At 41.8% G+C, this 24,684-nt stretch overlaps 1 protein-coding gene and 1 non-coding gene across 2 annotated transcripts; one reads left to right on the forward strand and one right to left on the reverse strand.

Moving 5' to 3' along the window:
• The first annotated feature begins 4,258 nt into the window (after positions 1 to 4,258).
• On the forward strand, positions 4,259 to 24,485 carry LOC123511093. Its single transcript, XM_045266708.1, has 12 exons — positions 4,259 to 4,283; positions 5,875 to 5,995; positions 6,533 to 6,545; positions 7,479 to 7,545; positions 10,326 to 10,400; positions 10,533 to 10,653; positions 17,291 to 17,357; positions 18,699 to 18,774; positions 19,205 to 19,325; positions 20,099 to 20,165; positions 22,208 to 22,283; positions 24,355 to 24,485. Exons 1-12 carry the CDS (start codon positions 4,259 to 4,261, stop codon positions 24,483 to 24,485), a joined length of 960 nt encoding a protein of 319 aa, XP_045122643.1.
• On the reverse strand, positions 24,203 to 24,276 carry Trnae-cuc. The gene has a single exon. It is a non-coding gene; the product is annotated as a tRNA-Glu (tRNA).
• Positions 24,486 to 24,684: the final 199 nt, after the last annotated feature.

Below are 24,684 nucleotides of genomic sequence, written 5' to 3' on the forward strand. Positions count from 1 at the left end.
GTCTTTGATCTAATTTTCAATCTGTGGAACACCACCTCTCCTCTACTATACCTCATCTTCTTTTCATCTTTTTTTCCTCACCGAAACACAGTTGTATGAGGCAACTGACAGTAGCACCTTTCTGTTCCCTCCTACTTTCTTTATTTGAATTTTCGTTTCAAAGCTGGATTTTGCGTCTATGTGCGCAACGGCTTAACTTGTTCTCCTGCCCACGATCTCAAATCTTCCGAGTTTCCCACCATCTGGCTTTGACTCAACAGTCACTCTCTAACTGAATTTGTCTGTGCTATCTATCTCTCCCCTAACTCTTCTGACTATAGTAAATTCTTTGACTACTTAACTTTCTAAGTGGAGGACATTCTGTTCCTCTACCCTTTACGAAGATCTCCATCCTTAGAGATTTCAATGTTAACCACCAGCTTTGGCTTTCTTCTCCCTATACTGACCATCCTGGTGAAAGAGCCTTCAACTTTGCTATCCTGCATGACCCTATCATCTCCGATGGGGTCACCCGATCACAATCTCATTTCTGTATTTTGTCCTATTTCTCCAATTCCTCCTCAGAATCCCCCTAAGTAGAGGTGTCTCTGGCGTTTTGCCTCTGCCAGTTGAGGGGACCCGAGGAGGTATTATGGTGATTTTCCCTGGAATGATTATTGTTTCCGTGTCAGAGACGTATCTCTATGTGATGAACACATAACAGAGGTGATAATGTCTGGCAAGGAGGCGTATATTCCTCATTCTCTGTCTCAACCTAAACCTTCTACACCTTGGTTTAAAACAGATTGTTCTGGTGATATACATGATAGAGAGGTTGCTCACAAAAAGGTACTTGAGTATCTCATGCACTTTATATTTCTGCCCGGAATCATGCCAAGTGTGTTCTTCAATTTGCCAAACACTCCTTCATAAAAAGAATATGTCAAAATCTTTTAAACTCTAAATCCCTTGGAGACTTCTGCCATCTGTTCAAAAACATCTCCAATAACTTTACTTCTTCATCTTTTCCTCCTTTATTGCATCATGATGGCACCACTGCCATCTCTTCTATCTCTAAAGCTGAACTCATCCCTCTAATCTTTGCTCACAACTCCACCTTGGATTATTCTGGGCTTGTCCCTCCTTCACCTCCTCCCTCTGACTATTTCATATCTTCAATCGAAATTCTTCGTAATGATATTTTCCATGCCCTCGCTGGCTTAAACCCTCGGAAGGCTTGTAGACCTGATGGGGTCCCTCGTATTTTTCTGAAAAACTGTGCTTCCGTGCTTGCACCTTGCCTGGCCAAACACTTTCAACTATGTCTATCGACTTCTACCTTTCCTTCTTGTTGGATGTTTGCCTACATTCAGCGTGTTCCTAAAAAGGGTGACCGTTCTAATCACTCAAACTACCGTCCTATAGCTTTAATCTATTGCTTGCCTAAAGTTTTTTTAATCTATCCTCAATAGGAAGATTCTTAAACACTTCCTGGTCATCCTCTTTTAGAAATTTCAGTGAAACTTTTGCTTTCGCGTTAGACATATGAAAAGCTTTGATGGAGTCTGGCACAAAGCTTTGATCTCAAAACTGCCCTCCTACGGTTTCTATCCCTCTACCTGCAACTTTATCCCAAGTTTCCTTTCCAACCATTCTATTGTAGCCGTGGTAGAGTGCCACTGATCTTCTCCTAAATCTATTAACAGTAGTGTTCCTTAGGGTTCTGTCCCGTCACCCACTCTCTTTCTATTATTCATTAATGATCTTTTTAACCAAACTTCTTGCCCTATCCACTCTACGCTGATGTTGCCACTCTACATGTTGGCACGTCCTATCAGAGACGACGAACATCTCAGGAAGTTAACAGATTACGCAGGGACGCAACAGAATGCCTGACTTCTGATCTTGTTAAGATTTCTGATTGGGGCAGAGAAAACGTAGTGCTGTTCAATGTCTCAAAAACTCAATTCCTCCATCTATCAATTTGACAACCTTCCAGACAACTATCCCCACTTTTTCCATGACACTCAACTGTCCCCCTCTTCCTTACCGAATATCCTCGGTCTGTACTTTACTCATAATCTTAAATGGAAACTTCACATCTCATCTCTTGCAAAAACAGCTTCTATGAAGTTTGGTGTTCTGCGGCGTCTCCGCCAGTTTTTCTCGTCCCTCCAACTGTTAACCCTATAGAATGGCCTTAGTCGTCCTTGCATAGAATACTCTTTGCATGTTTTAGGGGAGTTCTACTCACTCAGTTTTATTAGCTAGGGTGGCATCAAAAGCTTTGCGTCTCATCAACTCTTCCCCTTTCACTGACTGTCTACAGCCTCTTTCTTACCGCCGGAATGTTGCATCTCTAGGTATTTTTTATCGCTATTTTCATACTAACTGCTCTATTGATCTTGATAACTGCATTCTTTTCCCTCTTCCTGCGGCCTCGCTGCCTCAACTTACGTCTTTTAAGGGGGAGCTTTCAAGACATTTTTTCCCTCACTTCTGGATAACCTTTATGAGTTTCTAAGGAACTGGCAACCCAGTGGGCCTTTTTTCACTTTTTTTGCCCTTGGCCAGTTTCCTCTCCTGCATAAAAGAAAGAGTTTACCAGGGGAAAGTAAGAATGTTTGTGAGTACTTGTTAACTTTTGTATTAGACAGTTGGACAGAATAGGCGTGAGAGGAAGAAGAAAGCCTTATGCAGCTAGGCCGCAGGAGGAGGGGAGGCATGCAGTTTGCATGTTGAAAAGAGCAGTTGGGATGAAAATAGAGAAAAAAGATACCAACAGATGCAACATTCCGGCCGTGGAAAAGAGGTTGAAGACAGTTAGTCAGAGGAGAGGAGTTGATGAGACGAAAAGGTTTTGATTCTACCCTAATAAAACTGTGAGTGGAAACCCCTAAACATGCAAAGAGTACTCCATACAAGGACGGATAAGGCATGATACGTGAAGTTTCCAGTTTAGATTATGAGTAATGGAAAGACCGAGGATATTCATTGTAGAAGATAGGGACAGCTGAGTGTCATTGAAGAAGAGGGAATGGTTGTCTGGAAGGTTGCGTCAACTTGATACATGAAGGAATTGATTTTTGAGGCATTGAAAATTACTGAGTTTTCTCTGCTCCATTCAAAAATATTAGAAAGATCAAAGCTCAGGTGGTATCATCAGCGTAGGAGTGGATAAGGCAAGAAGTTGCGTTAAGATCATTAATGAACTATAGAAAAAGGGTTGGTGATAAGACAAAACCCTGAGTAACACCACTGCTAATAGATTTAAAAGAACAGTGGTTGTCTACCACGGCTGCAAAAAAACGGTCGGAAAGGAAACGTGAGATAATTGGCAGAGCGAATCATAGGGCAGTTTTGAAATCAAAGCTTTGTGCTTTATGTTTATCCTGTATATTGGAGTGTTGTAGTCAATGTTATGTTTGTACATGAGCGGTCACAAGGTTAAAGTGTCATGTGTTTAGGAACTGTCTCACTAAGCTTGGTTTATCATTATATTAAGAGTACAATTATTTACAATAAGAATGTCTGCACACACACAAGTCTAGAGTTATCTGGCAGTCGCCAGGAGAGTCGCAGCCAGCTCGTGAGATCGCTAGACTCCAACTTTCTCAGCAGGTTATCATGTCCATCTTCGCCAGCAAAACTCACTAACACCGGTGACCGACTCGTACATTTAAGAACAGTTACAAATGCATTGGTTACAATAGTTAAAGTATTACTTAATTATATATGAAGGAAATAAAATATGTGTTAGTATTAAATGTATGTCTATGCTATTATACAAGTTATAACAACATATATATATAATCCAGAGATTTCCACACTGAACTTGTGAGAACGGACACTGACTTCAGCAAGATCCCCTTAGAAGTGCATGCAAAGGAAAAAAAAGGAATGTGCACTTATAAGGACTTCTCGCTAACATCAGCCCCGCTCTCACTGCTGTGTGTAGAAACAAGGGAAAATAGTGATATACTCTTCATACCCTAACAGGAGACACTCATTGTAGCAACCTTTTTTCCATATTTTCACTGAATTGATTTACTTATAATGGTCTCTCTCTCTCTCTCTCTCTCTCTCTCTCTCTCTCTCTCTCTCTCTCTCTCTCTCTCTCTCTCTCTCTCTCTCTCCGGCAGGGAACTACATTTGATCGTGGAGCCGAACTCCATAGTGGCGGGCACCAGTTCAGTAATTACTCTTCAGGTAAGATTATGTAAGACTATTGACGATTGGCAAGTTTATTCATTATATGAACGCCGATGTGACTGTAGCAATGTCGGTAGAGCTTGTTGAGGAGGGTAGAGAGGAGTGTGGCCGGTTCACTAGGTTGAAGTGTTTAAATTATACACTAGTGGCAAACAAGAGTCCATAGTCATAGTCCATAAGGAGGCGGTGGCACAGTCCATGAGATGGTGAGGGTGGGATCGGGCAGACGTCCAACCGTACGTTCGAATCCTACCTATTAGCACTTTGAAGCTATGCCATTAGTCGAGTGGTTTAAAGTTACCTACATGTCACCATGATACCCAGGTTCTAGGTGATTTGACCAAAGATGCACTTGGGTGGTGATATGGCCCATAATATGGGCACCACTATAAATAAAATTGCCTGATAGGATCAAATGATCTCACACACACACACACACACACACACACACACACACACACACACACACACACACACACACACACACATACACACGCGCGTGTGCGCGAACACAGGTAAAAGAATAGGTATAAGATGGACAGCTGGATGGATTGGTGTGTGGGTGCTTAGATGCGTGAATGTGTGAGTGTATAGCTGATAGCTGAGCGGATTGGTGAAGGTATATGGTGTTCATGAGGTGTGGGTGGTTGGTTTGGTGATGTGAGTGGATGGATGGGGAAGTGTTTGATAGGATGGGTGTGAATGAGTCCATAGATTGGGTGAGTGGGCAATGGATGGATACTTGGATGGATTAGTGGGTGGGTGTGGCTGTAGATGGATAGGTTAATGTTTAGTGAATGATACGGTGGATGGGTTGGAAGGTGGATGAGATGGTGAATTTTGAATACGATGATGAGTGAGGCAGTGTAGGTGAATGGATGAGTGGGTAGGAGATGCATGGATGGATATATGGGTGGCCAGTAGGTAGTTTGTAAATATACACATACACACACACACACACACACACACACACACACACACACACACACACACACACACACACTGGATAGATATATGAGTGAATAGGTAGTTAGAAGGGTTAGTGGGTAAAAATGTGTGTGGATACGGGAGTGGTTATGCAATCTGATGAGTGAGTGGGTGATTAATACACTTGTTCTTCTTCTCTCTCCAAGACAATTTCTCACCCTCCCTACACTGTCCTCCAGCTTGAAGAATGATAAAACAATCACGCAATATACAACCAAACAAAACAAAAACACCATGAAAGGCTTCTCCTTTCAGAAAAAAAAAAAACACCTTTCTTACTCTCCCTGCACTCGCTTACACCTTTTCTTCTCATTCGCAGCTACAGAAAGTCATAAAAATATCACACACACACTCACACACACACACACACACACACACACACACACACACACACACACACACACACACACACACACACACACACACACACACACACACACACACACAAACATACATTTGCTCACCAAACACTATTTTACAGGTGTCGGATCAGGGACAATTTTCGTGGTTCATAGATTTTGGTGATGGAGGAACAGAAGAGAAGGATCTCACACTGGTAAGCCTTGTGTGTGTGTGTGTGTGTGTGTGTGTGTGTGTGTGTGTGTGTGTGTGTGTGTGTGTGTGTGTGTGTGTGTGTATGTGTATGTGTGTGTGTCATTCCATTCCACCTTCATCACTCACCAATACCTTCCACAGGTGACGTGGTGCGCGTCTACCAGTACGACACTCCAGGCACTTACACGGTCAAGGCCTGGGTCCGTATTGGTTCCGTAAAGTACTACGCAGACGATGTTGATATTGAAGTCACTGCGCCCCCGTAAGTCACCTCTTTGAATCAGCTTGGGGAAGGATCGCGAGAGACAGTCAAGGGAAGGGAACAAGTAATGAAGGGAAATGAAAAGGCAGACATAAAGGGAACAGCCATCTTGTCAGTCATTATTCCCTAAAAAGAAAAAAAAGAAGAAAAAAACATAATTTTAAGACAAAAGTATTTTTGAAGACGCTTTTGACTAGGCAAGAACATTAAATCATCAATGTTTGTTCATATAAATGTCCATCTAAATAACTCATTATTGTAGTCTCTAAATGATTTATTATTGTGGTCTACCGATGAAAAAAGAGATGCCAAGAGCATGAAATGGGTTAACGAATGTTCTTTGCTATTCAATTATGTAAACTTTCATAACAGTTTAAGATGGCTTAGGTGGTGGTTGGAAATTTCAATTTTTTGGAAGGGGTTTGTTTTTACTCTTCCCGATGCTGTACTAGTCAGATTTCCGTTCTGGTCTCTCAAACTTTGCTTCATTGACTCTCGTGTGCTTGTGTCTGTGTGAGGTTGTAGGTATATCCACAGTCTTTTCAGAATGGTTGGTTGATGATGAAAGATTTAAAGCTATCCATGTCTTGGTGCTATATAAGGCTAATGATAAAGTAAAAGATAGATATGATGATAGCCATCACAAAATTTATAATAACGATAGATAGTAACAACTTAAAAAGAAACAATAATAATAATGATTATGATAGTGATAAAATAATAATTATAAAAATGAAAATAATAATAATAATAATAATAATAATAATAATAATAATAATAATAATAATAATAATAATAATAACAAAAATAACAATAATGATGATAATGAAAATAATAATAATAACAATAATAATAATAAAAATAATACAAAGAAAAATAAAGAAGAAAAGAAGAAGAAAAGAAAAAAATAGGAAAATAATAATCATGATAAATTAATAAAAAAAAAATATGTAATAGTAATTAAAAAAATATTAATAATAATATTAATAATAAAATAAAAAAATAATAATAATAATAATAATAATAATAATAATAATAATAATAATAATAATAACAATGATAATAATATTAATGATAATAAACTATAATGATAATAAGATAAACAATATTAAGGATAACAATAATATTGATAACTGTAATAATGATAATAATGATAGCAATGATAATAACAATAACAACAACAACTCTAAGGTGTGCAGTGTGTACACAGTACATGCGCTGCGCATCACCAGTCTATTGCACAGGTGAATCAGGCTAAAGTGTGGATTTCGACCTAAAGTCTTGGAATTATAACTGAAATTCAATTAAGTTCAGCCTGTGTATTGGAGACACTAATTCTATCATATCATTTTTATATATTTTCCCTCATTTGATTTACTTTTAATGGACCCTCTCTCTCTCTCTCTCTCTCTCTCTCTCTCTCTCTCTCTCTCTCTCTCTCTCTCTCTCTCTCTCTCTCTCTCTCTCTCTCTCTCCCCGGCAGGGAACTACATTTGATCGTGGAGCCGAACTCCATAGTGGCGGGCGCCAGTTCAGTAATTACTCTTCAGGTAAGATTATGTAAGACTATTGACGATTGGCAAGTTTATTCATTATATGAACGCCGATGTATGTATGTATGTATGGATATGGATATCTATATGCGCTTTCTAATTACCGAAATAAATCTCAAAGCGCACACTTAAAATATTAATTAATAAATCACTAAAAAGTGAAATAAAAACAAAAAACAATAAGTAATTAAAATCAATAAAAAAAATGGTCTAAAAATATCAGGAATTCATGGCGTGAGCCTGTCTAAAAAGATAAGTCTTTAAGTCCTTTTTAAAGGAAGGCAAGCTGTCTTTATTTCTAAGAGAAGTAGGTAGAGTATTAAAAAGCTTAGCGCCACCAACAGAAAAGGTACGATCACCAAAAGAAGAGTTCGTGCGCGACACTCCAGGTAGGCCCATTTCCGTAGTGCGCAACTGACGAAGGGAAACATTGGGAAACAACAATTCAGACATATATGAGGGAGCCTCCATACACATAGTCTTATATATGATAACAACTACTTTACACTCAAAACGTTGTTTTATGGGAAGCCAGTGAAGGTACTTCAAAACCTAAGTGATGTGATCTCGCCGACTGGTACCTGACACAAAACGCGCAGCCGAGTTAAGAAGCCTCAGCAAACAAGTAATATCTCTACCTAGTGCACCATAAAACAAGCTGTTACAGTAGTCCAGTCTAGATATTACTACAGCTCGCACAATAGCGTTCGCAGAAAACTCATTCAGATAACCTCGAATCTTGTAAAGATTATGTAACTTACAATTTATTTATTTCTGTGACTGTAGCAATGTCGGTAGAGCTTGTTGAGGAGGGCAGAGAGGAGTATGGCCGGTTCAGTAGGTTGAAGTGTTTAATATTATACTGTAGTGGCAAGCAAGTCATTAGTCACACACACACACACACACACACACACACACACACACACACACACACACACACACACACACACACACAGTATATGATGTCTTTCACGTTGTTCATACCTTCATTCCACTTCTCGGTTTTGGAGAGTCTGTTGTAACTATCGCATCAATTAACTTTAGTATTGCGTGATATATCACATTCCTAAGTAACCTTTGGATGTTCCTGCGACACTCGTATATTTGAAATATACTCATGGACGCACTTAACACACACACACAAACACACACACACACACTGGATATATAGATGAGTGAGTGGGTAGTTGGAAGGGTTGGTGGGTAAAAATGTGTGTGGATACGTGAGTGGATATGCTATCTGATTAGTGAGTAGGTGAATAATACACTTGTCTTACTTCTCTCTCCAAGACAGTTTCTCACCCTCCCTACACTGTCCTCCAGCTGGGAGAATGATAAAACAATGACGCAATATCAACCAAACTAAACAAAAACACCATGAAAGGCTCCTCTTCTCAGAAAAAAAAAACACCTTTCTTACTCTCCCTGCACTCGCTTACACCTTTTCTTCTCATTCGCAGCTACAGGAAGTAATAAAAATATCACACACACTCACACTCACACTCACACACGCACACACACACACACACACACACACACACACACACACACACACACAAACGCGCTGTTAAGCGCTTTTGGTTGTATGAAGGTTAACTTTGTTTGATTAGCAGGCCAACTGTAGATTCTGTAAGCCCACATAAAGTTTTAAGTTTATTGTTTTTATTTATTGTCCAGCCGAGCGGTTTCACTGGTAGTTTTAGTGTTTCTTAACAACCCAGGTGTAAAAGGAAAACTCAGTGTATGAAAGTTAGTACATATATTATGTAAAAATTTACAAGTGCTGTCCACACGCCACGTACAAGTGCATACGGAAACGTGTTTTAAACTCGGGAAAATGTTTGTAATGTCACTGAGTTCACAGAGTCACTAAGTTCCCGCAGCACAGAGGTTAGACGCACACACACTTGACACACCCCTCACTTCCCAGTCGCTGGTTATCTTCCTTTTGCCGCGGTCGCCGGCGCCCACCGCGCCCAGCCTCCAAGATGCTGACACAAGGGCGTCGGTCATGTGACGGGGGAAATGTCCACTGGGTGTATTGTGTCGTGCATTACCTTTATTTCTCACTGGTAGTGATACCTATATAAAATGCATCCTACCTATAGCGATTGCATTAATTGGTTTAGTTATCTGAGTCAATCATGAGTGCAACAAACCCCTAGTTAGTTATATGATATAGAGAAACACTGCAACCCCTCTTTAAAGGAAAAGACGAGGTCAGCATTTATACATGTTGCACCATATTACGAAAGATTGCATCAGATTTCTATAATGAATAATATACTTATGTACAATGGTCCTACCTATCCTATGGCGGTTACAACGCACACACACACAAACACACATTCACACACAAACACACATTCACACACACACACACACACACACACACACACACACACACACACACACACACATACGGCCCGGTAGCTCAGTGGTTAGAGCGCAGGCTTCACAAGCCAGATGACCGGGGTTCGATTCCCCGGCCGGGTGGAGATATTTGGGTGTGTCTCCTTTCACGTGTAGCCCCTGTTCACCTAGCAGTGAGTAGGTACGGGATGTAAATCGAGGAGTTGTGACCTTGTTGTCCCGGTGTGTGCTGTGTGCCTGGTCTCAGACCTATCCCAAGATCGGAAATAATGAGCTCTGAGCTCGTTCTGTAGGGTAACGTCTGGCTGTCTCGTCAGAGACTGCAGCAGATCAAACAGTGAAGAATTACACACACACACACACACACACACACACATATTCGCTCACCAGTCGCTATTTTACAGGTGTCGGATCAGGACAATTTACGTGGTTCATAGATTTTGGTGATGGAGGAACTGAAGAGGAAGGACTTCACACTGGTAAGCCCTGTGTGTGTGTGTGTGTGTGTGTGTGTGTGTGTGTGTGTGTGTGTGTGTGTGTGTGTGTGTGTGTGTGTGTGTGTGTGTGCGTCATTCCATTCCACCTTCATCACTCACCAATACCTTCCACAGGTGACGTGGTGCGCGTCTACCAGTACGACACTCCAGGCACTTACACGGTCAAGGCCTGGGTCCGTATTGGTTCCGTAAAATACTACGCAGACGATGTTGATATTGAAGTCACTGCGCCCCCGTAAGTCACCTCTTTTAATCAGCTTGTGGAAGGATTCCGAGGGACAGTCAAGGGATGGGAACAAGCAGGGAAGGGAAAACAAGAGGCAGATGCAAAGAGAATAGCCATCTTGAAATGAAGAAAAATAGAATTTAGGCTTCTGTGTAAGTCAATATTTCCCACTAAACGTCCAATTTTTAAAAGACTGTGTTTTGAAATACGCACTTCTATGTCTATGTATATATTAAATTGCTATTTTTCTTCATCTAAAAGTTTATAAAAATAACTCATTATTGTTATCTCTAAATAAGTTATTACTGCATTTCCATATAAGAAAAGAAGCCAAGATCAGGAAAAGGTTTAGAGAACGCTCTTTGGTATTCAATCATGTTAACATTCTCAACCCCTTCGGTGCCATGAAGCGTTTTCATATTTATTTTTATCACTCTTATTTCATGCAGCCTCAGAAACTCATGCGGGGGATTAAATTAGTTTTTTTTTTTCTTTTTTTTTTACGCAGGGAAGAGGACCAGCCAAGGGCAAAAAAAAGAAAGTTAAAAAAAGGCCCACTTGAGTGCTGTCTCTCTAAAAAAGTGTAAAAAGTGCCAAAACCGTCAGCCAGAATTAGGGGAGCAAATGCCTCGATACCTCCCTCTTAAAAGAAGACAAGTTGTAGGAATTCGGAAATACAGATGCAGGGAGGGAGTTCCAGAGTTTACCAGTGAAAGGGATGAATGATTGAGAGTACTGGTTAACTCTTGCATTAGGGAGTTGGACAGAATAGGGATGAGAGGAAGAAGAAAGCCTTGTGCAGTGAGGCCGCAGGAGAAGGGGAGGCATGCAATGAGCAAGATCAGTAGAACAGTTACCATGAAAATAGCGATAAAAGATAGAAAGGGATGCAACATTTCGGCGGTGAGAAAGAGGCTGAAGACAGTTAGTGAGAGGAGGGGAGTTGACGAGACGAAGAGCTTTCGATTCCACCCTATCAAGCAAAACTGTGTGAGTGGAACCCCCGAAACTCCATACAGGGACGGATAAGGCACTTATACAAAGTAAGCAGTTAGAGGGGCGAGAAAAACTGGCGGAGACGCCTCAGAACGCCTAACTTCATAGAAGCTGTTTTAGCAAGAGATGAGACGTGAAGTTTCCAGTTAAGATTATGAGCAAAGAAAAGACCGAGGATATTCATTGTGGAAAAGGGAGACAGTTGAGTGTCATTGAAAAAGAGGGGATAGTTGTCTGGAAGGTTGTGTCGAGTTGATAGATGGAGGAATTGAGTTTTTGAGGCATTGAAAACTACTAGATTTTCTATGCCCCAATCAGAAATCTTAGAAAGATTTGAAGTCAGGCGTTCCGTGGCGTCCCCGCGTGATCTCTTGACTTCCTAAAAGGTTCGTCGTCTCTGAAAGAACGTGGAAAGATGTAGGGTGGTATCATCAGCGTAGGAGTGGATAGGGCAAGAAGTTTGGTTAAGAAGGTCATTAATGAATAATAGAAAGAGAGTGGGTCACAGGACAGAACCCTGAGGAACACCCCTATTAATAGGTTTAGGAGAACAGTAGCCGTCTACCACAGCAGCAATAGAGCGGTCGGAAAGGACACTTGAGATAAAGTTGCAGAGAGAAGGATAGTAGCCGTAGGAGGGCAGTTTTGAAATCAAAGCTTTATGCCAGACTCTATCAAAAGCTTTTGATATGTCTAACGCTACAGCAAAAGTTTCACCGAAATCTCTGAAAGAGGATGACCAAGACTCAGTAAGGAAAGCCAGAAGATCACCAGTAGAACGACCTTGACGGAAGCCATACTGGCGATCAGACAAAAGATTGTGATGTGACAGATGTGTGAGAATCTTCCTATTCAGGATAGATTAAAAAACTTTAGACAAGCAAGAGATTAAAGATATAGGACGGTAGTTTGAGAGGTTAGAGCAGTCACCCTTTTCTTCCAGCAGGAAGGAAAGGTAGAAGTCGATAGACAAACCTGGAAGAGTTTGGCCAGGCTCTGGAATTTAACCTTTTTTCTGGAGGAGGAAGTAGACACCTAACGAAACGATCATTTTACTCCCAACGAGATCTAATAGCACTAATTTAGGGAGTGCTATGAACTTTCCTTTCAAACTATCTTAAAATTCAAAATAAAAAAATGGCGACTCCAAACCCAGTCTCAGAGTTCTCGTCTGGGGAGGGGACGAGAAATGTCCCCATGTCGGACTCCTCTCTTGATGACGACTCTTAATATCTTGACACCTCCCTCAACTTTCTCTACTTCTACAACATTCGTGGTCTTTGATCTAATTTTCAATCTGTGGAACACCACCTCTCCTCTACTATACCTCATCTTCTTTTCATCTTTTTTTCCTCACCGAAACACAGTTGTATGAGGCAACTGACAGTAGCACCTTTCTGTTCCCTCCTACTTTCTTTATTTGAATTTTCGTTTCAAAGCTGGATTTTGCGTCTATGTGCGCAACGGCTTAACTTGTTCTCCTGCCCACGATCTCAAATCTTCCGAGTTTTCCACCATCTGGCTTTGACTCAACAGTCACTCTCTAACTGAATTTGTCTGTGCTATCTATCTCTCCCCTAACTCTTCTGACTATAGTAAATTCTTTGACTACTTAACTTTCTAAGTGGTGGACATTCTGTCCCTCTACCCTTTACGAAGATCTCCATCCTTAGAGATTTCAATGTTAACCACCAGCTTTGGCTTTCTTCTCCCTATACTGACCATCCTGGTGAAAGAGCCTTCAACTTTGCTATCCTGCATGACCCTATCATCTCCGATGGGGTCACCCGATCACAATCTCATTTCTGTATTTTGTCCTATTTCTCCAATTCCTCCTCAGAATCCCCCTAAGTAGAGGTGTCTCTGGCGTTTTGCCTCTGCCAGTTGAGGGGACCCGAGGAGGTATTATGGTGATTTTCCCTGGAATGATTATTGTTTCCGTGTCAGAGACGTATCTCTATGTGCTGAACACATAACAGAGGTGATAATGTCTGGCAAGGAGGCGTATATTCCTCATTCTCTGTCTCAACCTAAACCTTCTACACCTTGGTTTAAAACAGATTGTTCTGGTGATATACATGATAGAGAGGTTGCTCACAAAAAGGTACTTGAGTATCTCATGCACTTTATATTTCTGCCCGGAATCATGCCAAGTGTGTTCTTCAATTTGCCAAACACTCCTTCATAAAAAGAATATGTCAAAATCTTTCAAACTCTAACTCCCTTCGAGACTTCTTCAATTCGCCAAACACTCCTTCATAAAAAGAATATGTCAAAATCTTTCAAACTCTAACTCCCTTCGAGACTTTTGCCATCTGGTCAAAAACATCTCAAATAACTTTACTTCTTCATCTTTTCCCCCTTTATTGCATCCTGATGGCACCACTGCCATCTCTTCTATCTCTAAAGCTGAACTCTTCCCTCCAAACTTTGCTCACAACTCCACCTTGGATTATTCTGGGCTTGTCCCTCCTTCACCTCCTCCCTCTGACTATTTCATATTTTCAATCGAAATTCTTCGTAATGATATTTTCCATGCCCTCGCTGGCTTAAACCCTCGGAAGGCTTGTAGACCTGATGGGGTTCCTCGTATTGTTCTGAAAAACTGTGCTTCCGTGCTTGCACCTTGCCTAGCCAAACACTTTCAACTATGTCTATCGACTTCTACCTTTCCTTCTTGTTGGATGTTTGCCTACATTCAGCCTGTTTCTAAAAGGGTGACTGTTCTAATCACTCAAACTACCGTCCTATAGCTTTAATGTATTGCTTGCCTAAAGTGTTTTTAATCTATCCTCAATAGGAAGATTCTTAAACACTTGTCACTTCACTGTCAAGTTCGCTGTTTTGGTGATCTTCTGGCTACCTCTTTTAGAAATTTCAGTGAAACTTTTTCTGTCGCGTTAGACATAGGAAAAGCTTTGATGGAGTCTGGCACAAAGCTTTGATCTCAAAACTGCCCTCCTACGGTTTCTATCCCTCTCTCTGCAACTTTATCCCAAGTTTCCTTTCCAACCATTCTATTATAGCCGTGATAGACTGCCACTGATCTCCTCCTAAATCTATTAACAGTAGTGTTCTTTAGGGTTCTATCCCGTCACCCACTCTCTTTCTATTATTCATTAATGATCTTTTTAACCAAACTTCTTGCCCTATCCACTCTACGCTGATGTTGCCATTCTACATGTTAGCACGTTCTATCAGAGACGACGAACATCTTAGGAAGTTAACAGATTACGCAGGGACGCAACAGAATGCCTGACTTCTGATCTTGTTAAGATTTCTGATTGGGGCAGAGAAAACGTAGTGCTGTTCAATGTCTCAAAAACTCAATTCCTCCATCTATCAATTTGACAACCTTCCAGACAACTATCCCCACTTTTTCCATGACACTCAACTGTCCCCCTCTTCCTCACCTAATACTGTACTTTACTCATAATCTTAACTGGAAACTTCACATCTCATCTATTACAAAAACAGCTTCCATGAAGTTTGGTTTTCTGCGGCGTCTCCGCCAGTTTTTCTCGCCCCTCCAACTGCTAACCCTATAGAAGGGCCTCAGTCGTCCTTGTATGGAATACTCTTTGCATGTTTTAGGGGGGTTCTACTCACACAGTTTTATTAGCTAGGGTGGCATCAAAAGCTTTGCGTCTCATCAACTCTTCCCCTTTCACTGACTGTCTACAGCCTCTTTCTCACCGCCGGAATGTTGCATCTTTAGGTATTTTTTATCGCTATTTTCATGCTAACTGCTCTATTGATCTTGATAACTGCATTCTTTCCCTCTTCCTGCGGCCTCGCTGCCTCGACTTACGTCTTTTAAGGGGGAGCTTTCAAGACATTTTTTCCCTCACTTCTGGATAACCTTTATGAGTTTTAAAGGAACTGGCAACCCAGTGGACCTTTTTTCACTTATTTTGCCCTTGGCCAGTTTCCTCTTCTGCATAAAAGAAAGAGTTTACCAGGGGAAGGTAAGAATGTTTGTGAGTACTTGTTAACTTTTGCATTAGACAGTTGGACAGAATAGGCATGAGAGGAAGAAGAAAGCCTTATGCAGCTAGGCCGCAGGAGGAGGGGAGGCATGCAGTTTGCATGTTGAAAAGAGCAGTTGGGATGAAAATAGAGAAAAAAGATACCAACAGATGCAACATTCCGGCCGTGGAAAAGAGGTTGAAGACAGTTAGTCAGAGGAGAGGAGTTGATGAGACGAAAAGGTTTTGATTCTACCCTAATAAAACTGTGAGTGGAAACCCCTAAACATGCAAAGAGTACTCCATACAAGGACGGATAAGGCACTTGTACAGAGTTCACAGTTGGAGGGGTGAGAAAAACTGGCGGAGACGCCTCAGAACGCCTAACTTCATAGAAACTGTTTAAGCAAGAGATGATATGTGAAGTTTCCAGTTTAGATTATGAGTAATGGAAAGACCGAGGATATTCATTGTAGAAGATAGGGACAGCTGAGTGTCATTGAAGAAGAGGGAATGGTTGTCTGGAAGGTTGCGTCAACTTGATACATGAAGGAATTGATTTTTGAGGCATTGAAAATTACTGAATTTGCTCTGCCCCATTCAAAAATATTAGAAAGATCAAAGCTCAGGTGTCCTTACGTGATCTGTTTACTTTCTGAAGGTTTGGTCATCTTTGACAAGACGTGAAAAAATGTAGGGTGGTATCATCAGCGTAGGAGTGGATAAGGCAAGAAGTTGCGTTAAGATCATTAATGAACTATAGAAAAAGGGTTGGTGATAAGACAAAACCCTGAGTAACACCACTGCTAATAGATTTAGAAGAACAATGGTTGTCTACCACGGCTGCAAAAAAACGGTCGGAAAGGAAACGTGAGATAATTGGCAGAGCGAATCATAGGGCAGTTTTGAAATCAAAGCTTTGTGCTTTATGTTTATCCTGTATATTGGAGTGTTGTAGTCAATGTTATGTTTGTACATGAGCGGTCACAAGGTTAAAGTGTCATGTGTTTAGGAACTGTCTCACTAAGCTTGGTTTATCATTATACTAAGAGTACAATTATTTACAATAAGAATATCTGCACACACACAAGTCTAGAGTTAACTGGCAGTCGCCAGGAGAGTCGCAGCCAGCTCGTGAGATCGCTAGACTCCAACTTTCTCAGCAGGTTATCATGTCCATCTTCGCCAGCAAAACTCACTAACACCGGTGACCGACTCGTACATTTAAGAACAGTTACAAATGCATTGGTTACAATAGTTAAAGTATTACTTAATTATATATGAAGGAAGTAAAATATATGTTAGTATTAAATGTATGTCTATGCTATTATACAAGTTATAACAACATATATATATAATCCGGAGATTTCCACACTGAACTTGTGAGAACGGACACTGACTTCAGCAAGATCTCCTTAGAAGTGCATGCAAAGGAAAAAAAAAGGAATGTGCACTTATAAGGACTTCTCGCTAACATCAGCCCGCTCTCACTGCTGTGTGTAGAAACAAGGGAAAATAGTGATATACTCTTCATACCCTAACAGGAGACACTCATTGTAGCAACCTTTTTTCCATATTTTCACTGAATTGATTTACTTATAATGGTCTCTCTCTCTCTCTCTCTCTCTCTCTCTCTCTCTCTCTCTCTCTCTCTCTCTCTCTCTCTCTCTCTCTCTCGCCAGGGAACAACATTTGATCGTGGAGCCGAACTCCATAGTGGCGGGCGGCAGTTCAGTAATTACTCTTCAGGTAAGATTATGTAAGACTATTGACGATTGGCAAGTTTATTCATTATATGAACGCCGATGTGACTGTAGCAATGTCGGTAGAGCTTGTTGAGGAGGATAGAGAGGAGTGTGGCCGGTTCACTAGGTTGAAATGTTTAAATTATACTGTAGTGGCAAACAAGAGTCCTTAGTCATAGTCCATAAGGAGGCGGTGGCACAGTCCATGAGATGGTGAGGGTGGGATCGGGCAGACGTCCAACCGTAGGTTCGAATCCTACCGATTACCACTTTGAAGCTATGCCATCTGTCGAGTGGTTTAAAGTTACCTACATGTCACCATGATACCCAGGTTCTAGATGATTTGACCAAAGATGCACTTGGGTGGTGATATGGCCCATAATATGGGCACCACTATAAATAAAATTGCCTGATAGGATCAAATGATCTCACACACACACACACACACACACACACACACACACACACACACACACACACACACACACACACACACACGCGTGTGCGCGAACACAGGTAAAAGAATAGGTATAAGATGGACAGCTGGATGGATTGGTGTGTGGGTGCTTAGATGCGTGAATGTGTGAGTGTATAGCTGATAGCTGAGCGGATTGGTGAAGGTATATGGTGTTCATGAGGTGTGGGTGGTTGGTTTGGTGATGTGAGTGGATGGATGGGGAAGTGTTTGATAGGATGGGTGTGAATGAGTCCATAGATTGGGTGAGTGGGCAATGGATGGATACTTGGATGGATTAGTGGGTGGGTGTGGCTGTAGATGGATAGGTTAATGTTTAGTGAATGATACGGTGGATGGGTTGGAAGGTGGATGAGATGGTGAATTTTGAATACGATGATGAGTGAGGCAGTGTAGGTGAATGGATAAGTGGGTAGGAGATGCCTGGATGAATATATGGGTGGCCAGTAGGTAGTTTGTACACACACACACACACACACACACACACACACACACACACACACACACACACACTGGATATATAGATGAGTGAGTGGGTAGTTGGAAGGGTTGGTGGATAAAAATGCAAACAGATGAGTGAGTGGGTGAATAATACACTTGTTCTTCTTCTCTCTCCAAGACAGTTTCTCACCCTCCCTACACACGCAATATACAACCAAACTAAACAAAAACACCATGAAAGGCTTCTCCTTTCAGAAAAAAAAAACACCTTTCTTACTCCCCCTGCACTCCCTTACACCTTTTCTTCTCATTCGCAGCTACAGAAAGTCATAAAAATCACACACACTCACACTCATACAAACACACGCACGCACACACAAACACACACACACGCACACAAACATTTGCTCACCAGTCCCTATTTTACAGGTGTTGGATCAGGGACAATTTACGTGGTTCATAGATTTTGGTGATGGAGGAACAGAAGAGGAAGGACCTCACACTGGTAAGCCTTGTGTGTGTGTGTGTGTGTGTGTGTGTGTGTGTGTGTTTCACTGTTTGATCTGCTGCAGTCTCTGACGAGACAGCCTGACTTTTTCCGATCTTCGGATCAGAGCTCATTATTTCCGATCTTCGGATAGGCCTGAGACCAGACACACACCACACACTGGGACAACAAGGTCACAACCTCCTCCTATTCACTGCTAGGTGAACAGGGGCTACACGTGAAAGGAGACACACCCAAATATATCCACCCGGCCGGGGAATCGAACCCCGGTCCTCTGGCTTGTGAAGCCAGCGCTCTAACCACTGAGCTACCGGGCGTGTGTGTGTGTGTGTGTGTGTGTGTGTGTGTGTGTGTGTGTGTGTGTGTGTGTGTGTGTGTGTGTGTGTCATTCCATTCCACCTTCATCACTCTCCAATACCTTCCACAGGTGACGTGGTGCGCGTCTACCAGTACGACACTCCAGGCACTTACACGGTCAAGGCCTGGGTCCGTATTGGTTCCGTAACGTACTACGCAGAGGATGTTGATATTGAAGTCACTGCGCCCCCGTAAGTCACCTCTTTGAATCAGCTTTGGAGGGATTGCGAGGGACAGTCAAAGGATAAGAACAAGGGGAAAAAGGTGGAGAAGGCGGCTTGGCAGAGGGAAATGCCATCTGGAAGTCAGTGGATGTATGAAGTTGAAGGAAGTATGCCTTGTTAATTATTTTGTCTTTGTTGCTTTTACAAAAAATTAACGTTTGTAGTTCATTTAAATGGTTTATAGTGTTCAATGGTATTGGTATCTTGGAGTGAATTCGGTTTTAATTTTCTTCAGCAAGCGTCACCATTCTAAAAAAAAAATCTTTTATGGCCATGTTAATGATAAAGGGTGTGATACATTTTGTTTTTATGATCTTTTATTTATCTTTCAAGACTTTCGATTAACTTTAAAGCACGTTTTGTGGTAGAACATTGTTACCAGCAAGGTAAATGGTCGTGCTGATAGAAATAAATATGAAAATCACAACTATTTAGAGCAAACACTGTGTACCTCACTGGTCACCTGATTAGTACAGACAGGGTTCCAACTTCAAACGAAAAGTCAAAGAATTTCAGCTCAAATTAAGCCAAGTTCTATAAAAATGTATAATTCAAATAGTGACTGGTATAATTTTTTTTTCTATTTTTGCTGTTCTTTTTTAATTCCATTTCTTTTACATGTGTTGAATTTTATTTTTCAAATATATTCTCTGTCTTATTTCTCCTCTCTCTCTCTCTCTCTCTCTCTCTCTCTCTCTCTCTCTCTCTCTCTCTCTCTCTCTCTCACTCTCGTTCACCAGGAATGTACACCTGAGCGTGGATCCACATTCATTAGAGGCGGGCACCATCGCATATATCACCCTTCTAGTAAGTATCACTAGTGAACTCCCGACACACACACACACTATTATTATTATTATTATTATTACTATTATTATCATTATTATCATTATCACTATTACACACTACACCGCGGAATGTTATGGTTGCCATAACATCGGTAAAAAATTCTGGAATCATGAAATATCGAGTGACAGTCTATAGGGTGTATGGTGGTAGTCGGGCATTTTCCCGATTTATCCTGAAAAAAAATACTGCACACCTTGTTTTTTTCGCGATTCAAAGTAGATAAAAACCGTTACAAACTTATCGTATCGCTATCAGTGTACGTTTCCTGTGATTGTCTTGTGGTATACACTGTATGGGCTGCATAGTCGTCGTATTCGTCGCCTCCCAAAAACTATGACAACCCACCAGAGGCCGGACGATGAAGGAACGATAACGTAACGAACCTACCACAGCAATAACACGATATTCCATCGCCAATCGTAATTACAAATCGAGTCTTAGACTCGATACACTCGATAAAAGTCGATAATGGTACAAGAACGCTACAACAAGTGACCGGCTTATCGTTTAATGTCATTACGATTCCGATGAAAATGGACAGAGTGACAAGAATACCAGGAATGTAGACCAAAAACAACCCGATAAAAGTAGTAAACTATAGAAGGACCACATGGTCACTCATCACGCTATGAATCACACAAATAACAGACCGAGCGTTGCTGACACCAAGAGTGAGATACGATAACCTCGACCGCTCCCCTCTGGCCATGAAGTGCAGTGCAATGGCCAAACGAGTAGCCCTGGTTCCATGTCTTCCTTCAATTTGAGTCCTGTCTACTTATTAGAGGTGTAATTCGCTGCAATATTTCGTTGAACATGGCGTGGTCAACCCGCAGGTAATATCTGTTGGAATCAGGGTAATGTTCTTGGAGGTGTGGCAGAAGTCGGTGGTAGTAGTGGCCACACTGCTCCCTCTGCGCAATTCACGACCTAACAAACCACCCACGGGCTTTCCTTCCTCGCTTCGTCTTTTGTTGTTAGTCAATGTCGAGCAGCTGGATTGAATAAAATTGAATCTTGAGGTTGTTCAGCAGACTATTCATTTCAAGTTCATCCGTGTAGTACTAATTAGTATGCTGCCATGGGGAGGGGTGCCGCGGGATGGGCCATGTTGCATGGGATGCGATGCTATGACGTTGGTGGATGCTGCTGTAGAACTGTGACGGCCAGGTATGGACCCCCACCTGGCCCACACTTGGGTTAAAAGGGCCAACCTTACTTCTATCTTAGAGCCATTCAGCAGCAAGTAGTGTCTAGTCCTTAATGCGATCTTCCTCTCGCTTCCAAACACCGCCTTGACAGCCTAATAGCTCAAGCTAAACAGCTCGATAAAGGGCTCTTTGCTACCTTGCACAGCACAGTAAGGTTTGTGTAGCCGCCCCTGCAGGTCTCTAATATCTCATTGGTGATAGTAGTGTCGTGGAAAGGTAATACTTTCTAGTGACATTTACTGATGAGTGATGAGTAAGCGTAACCGTAAGAACTGTAAACAAAACTGTCTCAATTTCTTATAAATAGCGTCATTCACTGGTATAAAACACTTTCAGGATATTACACTATTTATAAATTCCACTTACAAATAAGTTTGCACTCTGACATTTGCTTTATGCTACAAAAATAAGATATTTGTCTCAGTCACCTATCCCTGCATCTCTGAAGCAGGTGGCATCTTGAGCACGAGAGGGGCTCATGACGCCTAGAGGCTATAGAGTCAGGAAATACACCCACAAACAAGCCCTTATCGAGGCGAGGCTTTATAGCATAAAGTACTGATACTTAAAACTTTGCATGTGTTTTCGTGCACATAAAAAATATTGAACATTTCTGATTATAGAGGAAAAATAATGTGACCTATGTAAACCTTTACATACTGTCTGACTGTCTTCAGCCTTTCTCACAGCCGGAATGTTGCATTTCTTGCTATCTTCTACAGCTATTTTCATGCTAATTGCTCTTCTGATCTTACTAACTGCATGCCTCCCCTCCTTACTACTCATCAGGTGTCGGAGCCAGGACCATTCCTCTGGTTCATAGATTATGGCGATGGATCAACTGATGATAAAGGGCCACACAGTGGTACGTGCAGTGTGTGTGTGTGTGTGTGTGTGTGTGTGTGTGTGTGTGTGTGTGTGTGTGTAATTCACCTCAGTCGTCTGCTGGTCACCCAGCCAGTCTTCTCCATTACGGAGCGAGCTCAGAGCTCATAGACCGATCTTCGGGTAGGACTGAGACCACAACACACAACACACACCGGGAAAGCGAGGCCACAACCCCTCGAGTTACATCCCGTACCTATTTACTGCTAGGTGAACAGGGCCTACACATTAAGAGGCTTGTCCATTTGCCTCGCCGCTTCCCGGGACTCGAAGCCGGGCGGTATGTGTACTACACTATGCCGTGTGTGTGTATTTACCTAGTTGTAGTTTTACAGGGCCTGGGCTTTATGCTCGTGTGGCCCCGTCTCCATATCTACACTTATCCAATTTTTCTTTAAAACTATGTACACTCTTTGCTGACACCATTTCCTCACTCAAACTGTTCCAAGTCTCAACACATCTTTGCGGGAAACTATATTTTTTAACATCTCTCAGACATCTTCCCTTCCTCAGTTTTTTACTATGCGATCTTGTGCTTCGAATGTCATATTCTTCTCTCAGGATTAGTTTCTCATTATCCACTTGATCCAATCCGTTAATCAATTTATAAACTTGTATCAGATCCCTTCTCTCTCTCCTCTGTTCCAGGGTTGGTAGATCCAGAGGTTTCAGTCTCTCCTCATATGTCATCCCTTTAAATTCTGGAACCATTCTTGTAGCCATTTTTTGTAGTCTCTCCAACTTCCTTATGTGTTTCTTTTTATGGGAGGTCCACACAACTCCTGCATATTCCAATCTGGCTCTTATTTTAGTACTCATTAATTTTTTCTATAATTTCTTTGTCCACGTAGTGAAATGCTAATCCAATATTCCTTAGTAAATTATATGTCTCTCTGAAAATTCTATCAATATGGCTTACCGGTTGATTGTTTTCTTCCATCGTCACTCCCAAGTCCTTTTCCTTTTTTACTTTTTCTAGTTCTACTCCATCTCCCATATTATAGATTTTCACCGGTCGTCTTTCACTTTTTCCCATTTCCATGACATGGCTTTTGTCCACATTGGATTCCATCTCCCATTTTTTACTCTATTTCCAGATCTTGTTTAAGTCTTCCTGCAGTATTTGACAATCCTTTTTTTGTTTTATGACTCTGCACAGTTTCGCATTGTCCGCAAACAGATTTATGTAGCTGTTCACTCCCTCTGGCATGTCGTTTATATATACGAGAAAAAGTATTGGCGCCAATACTGACCTCTGAGGCACTCCGCTGTCTACTGCTCTCCACTTAGACTTCATATCTTTAACTACCGTCCTTATTTCTTTCCCTCTCAAGTAATTTTCCATCCATCTCAATGTGTGTAATTCACTGTTTGATCTGCTGCAGTCTCTGACGAGACAGCCAGACGTTACCCTACGGAACGAGCTCAGAGCTCATTATTTCCGATCTTCGGATAGGCCTGAGACCAGGCACACACCACACACCGGGACAACAAGGTCACAACTCCTCGATTTACATTCCGTACCTACTCACTTCTAGGTGAACAGGGGCTACACGTGAAATGAGACACACCCAAATATCTCCACCCGGCCGGGGAATCGAACCCCGGTCCTCTAGCTTGTGAAGCCAGCGCTCTAACCACTGAGCTACCGGACCGTGTGTGTGTGTGTGTGTGTGTGTGTGTTTCACTTTGATCTGCTGCAGTCTCTGACTAGACAGCCAGACGTTACCTTACGGAACAAGCTCAGAGCTCATTATTTCCGATCTTCGGATAGGCCTGAGACCAGGCACACAACACACACCGGGACAACAAGATCACAACTCCTCGATTTACATCCCGTACCTACTCACTGCTAGGTGAACAGGTGCTACACGTGAAAGGAGAGACACCCAAACATCTCCACCCGGCCGGGGAATCGAACCCCGGTCCTCTGGCTTGAGAAGCCAGCGCTCTAACCACTGAGCTACCGGGTGTGTGTGTGTGTGTGTGTGTGTGTGTGTTGCATTCGTCTTGTCTTCTGTATAACCTTTACCTCTTGAAACCTTCCACAGGTGTAGTGGAGCTGTTCCACACCTACAATGATCCAGGAACGTACACGGTCAGTGCCTGGATCACCATTGGCACCGAAACATACTATGCAGAGGATGTTCACGTCCACGTCTATGCACCGTCGCCCCCGTAAGTTACCTGTGTGATTCAGCTTAGAGTGTGGTGGACTGCAGTTCACTGATGCGTGGCTAGAGCAACAAGAGGAGGAGGGAATAGTGAAAGCAGAAGTAGAGGGAAGGGCTGTTTTGCAGGAGGAAATGAAAGAACTGTTTTATATTTTCCATTCTCACTCTCTCACTCTTTGAATTTGAATAACACTTTCTTTAACATCT

The sequence above is a fragment of the Portunus trituberculatus genome, chromosome 31 (assembly GCF_017591435.1).
Source record: "Portunus trituberculatus isolate SZX2019 chromosome 31, ASM1759143v1, whole genome shotgun sequence".
Lineage (NCBI taxonomy): Eukaryota > Metazoa > Arthropoda > Malacostraca > Decapoda > Portunidae > Portunus > Portunus trituberculatus.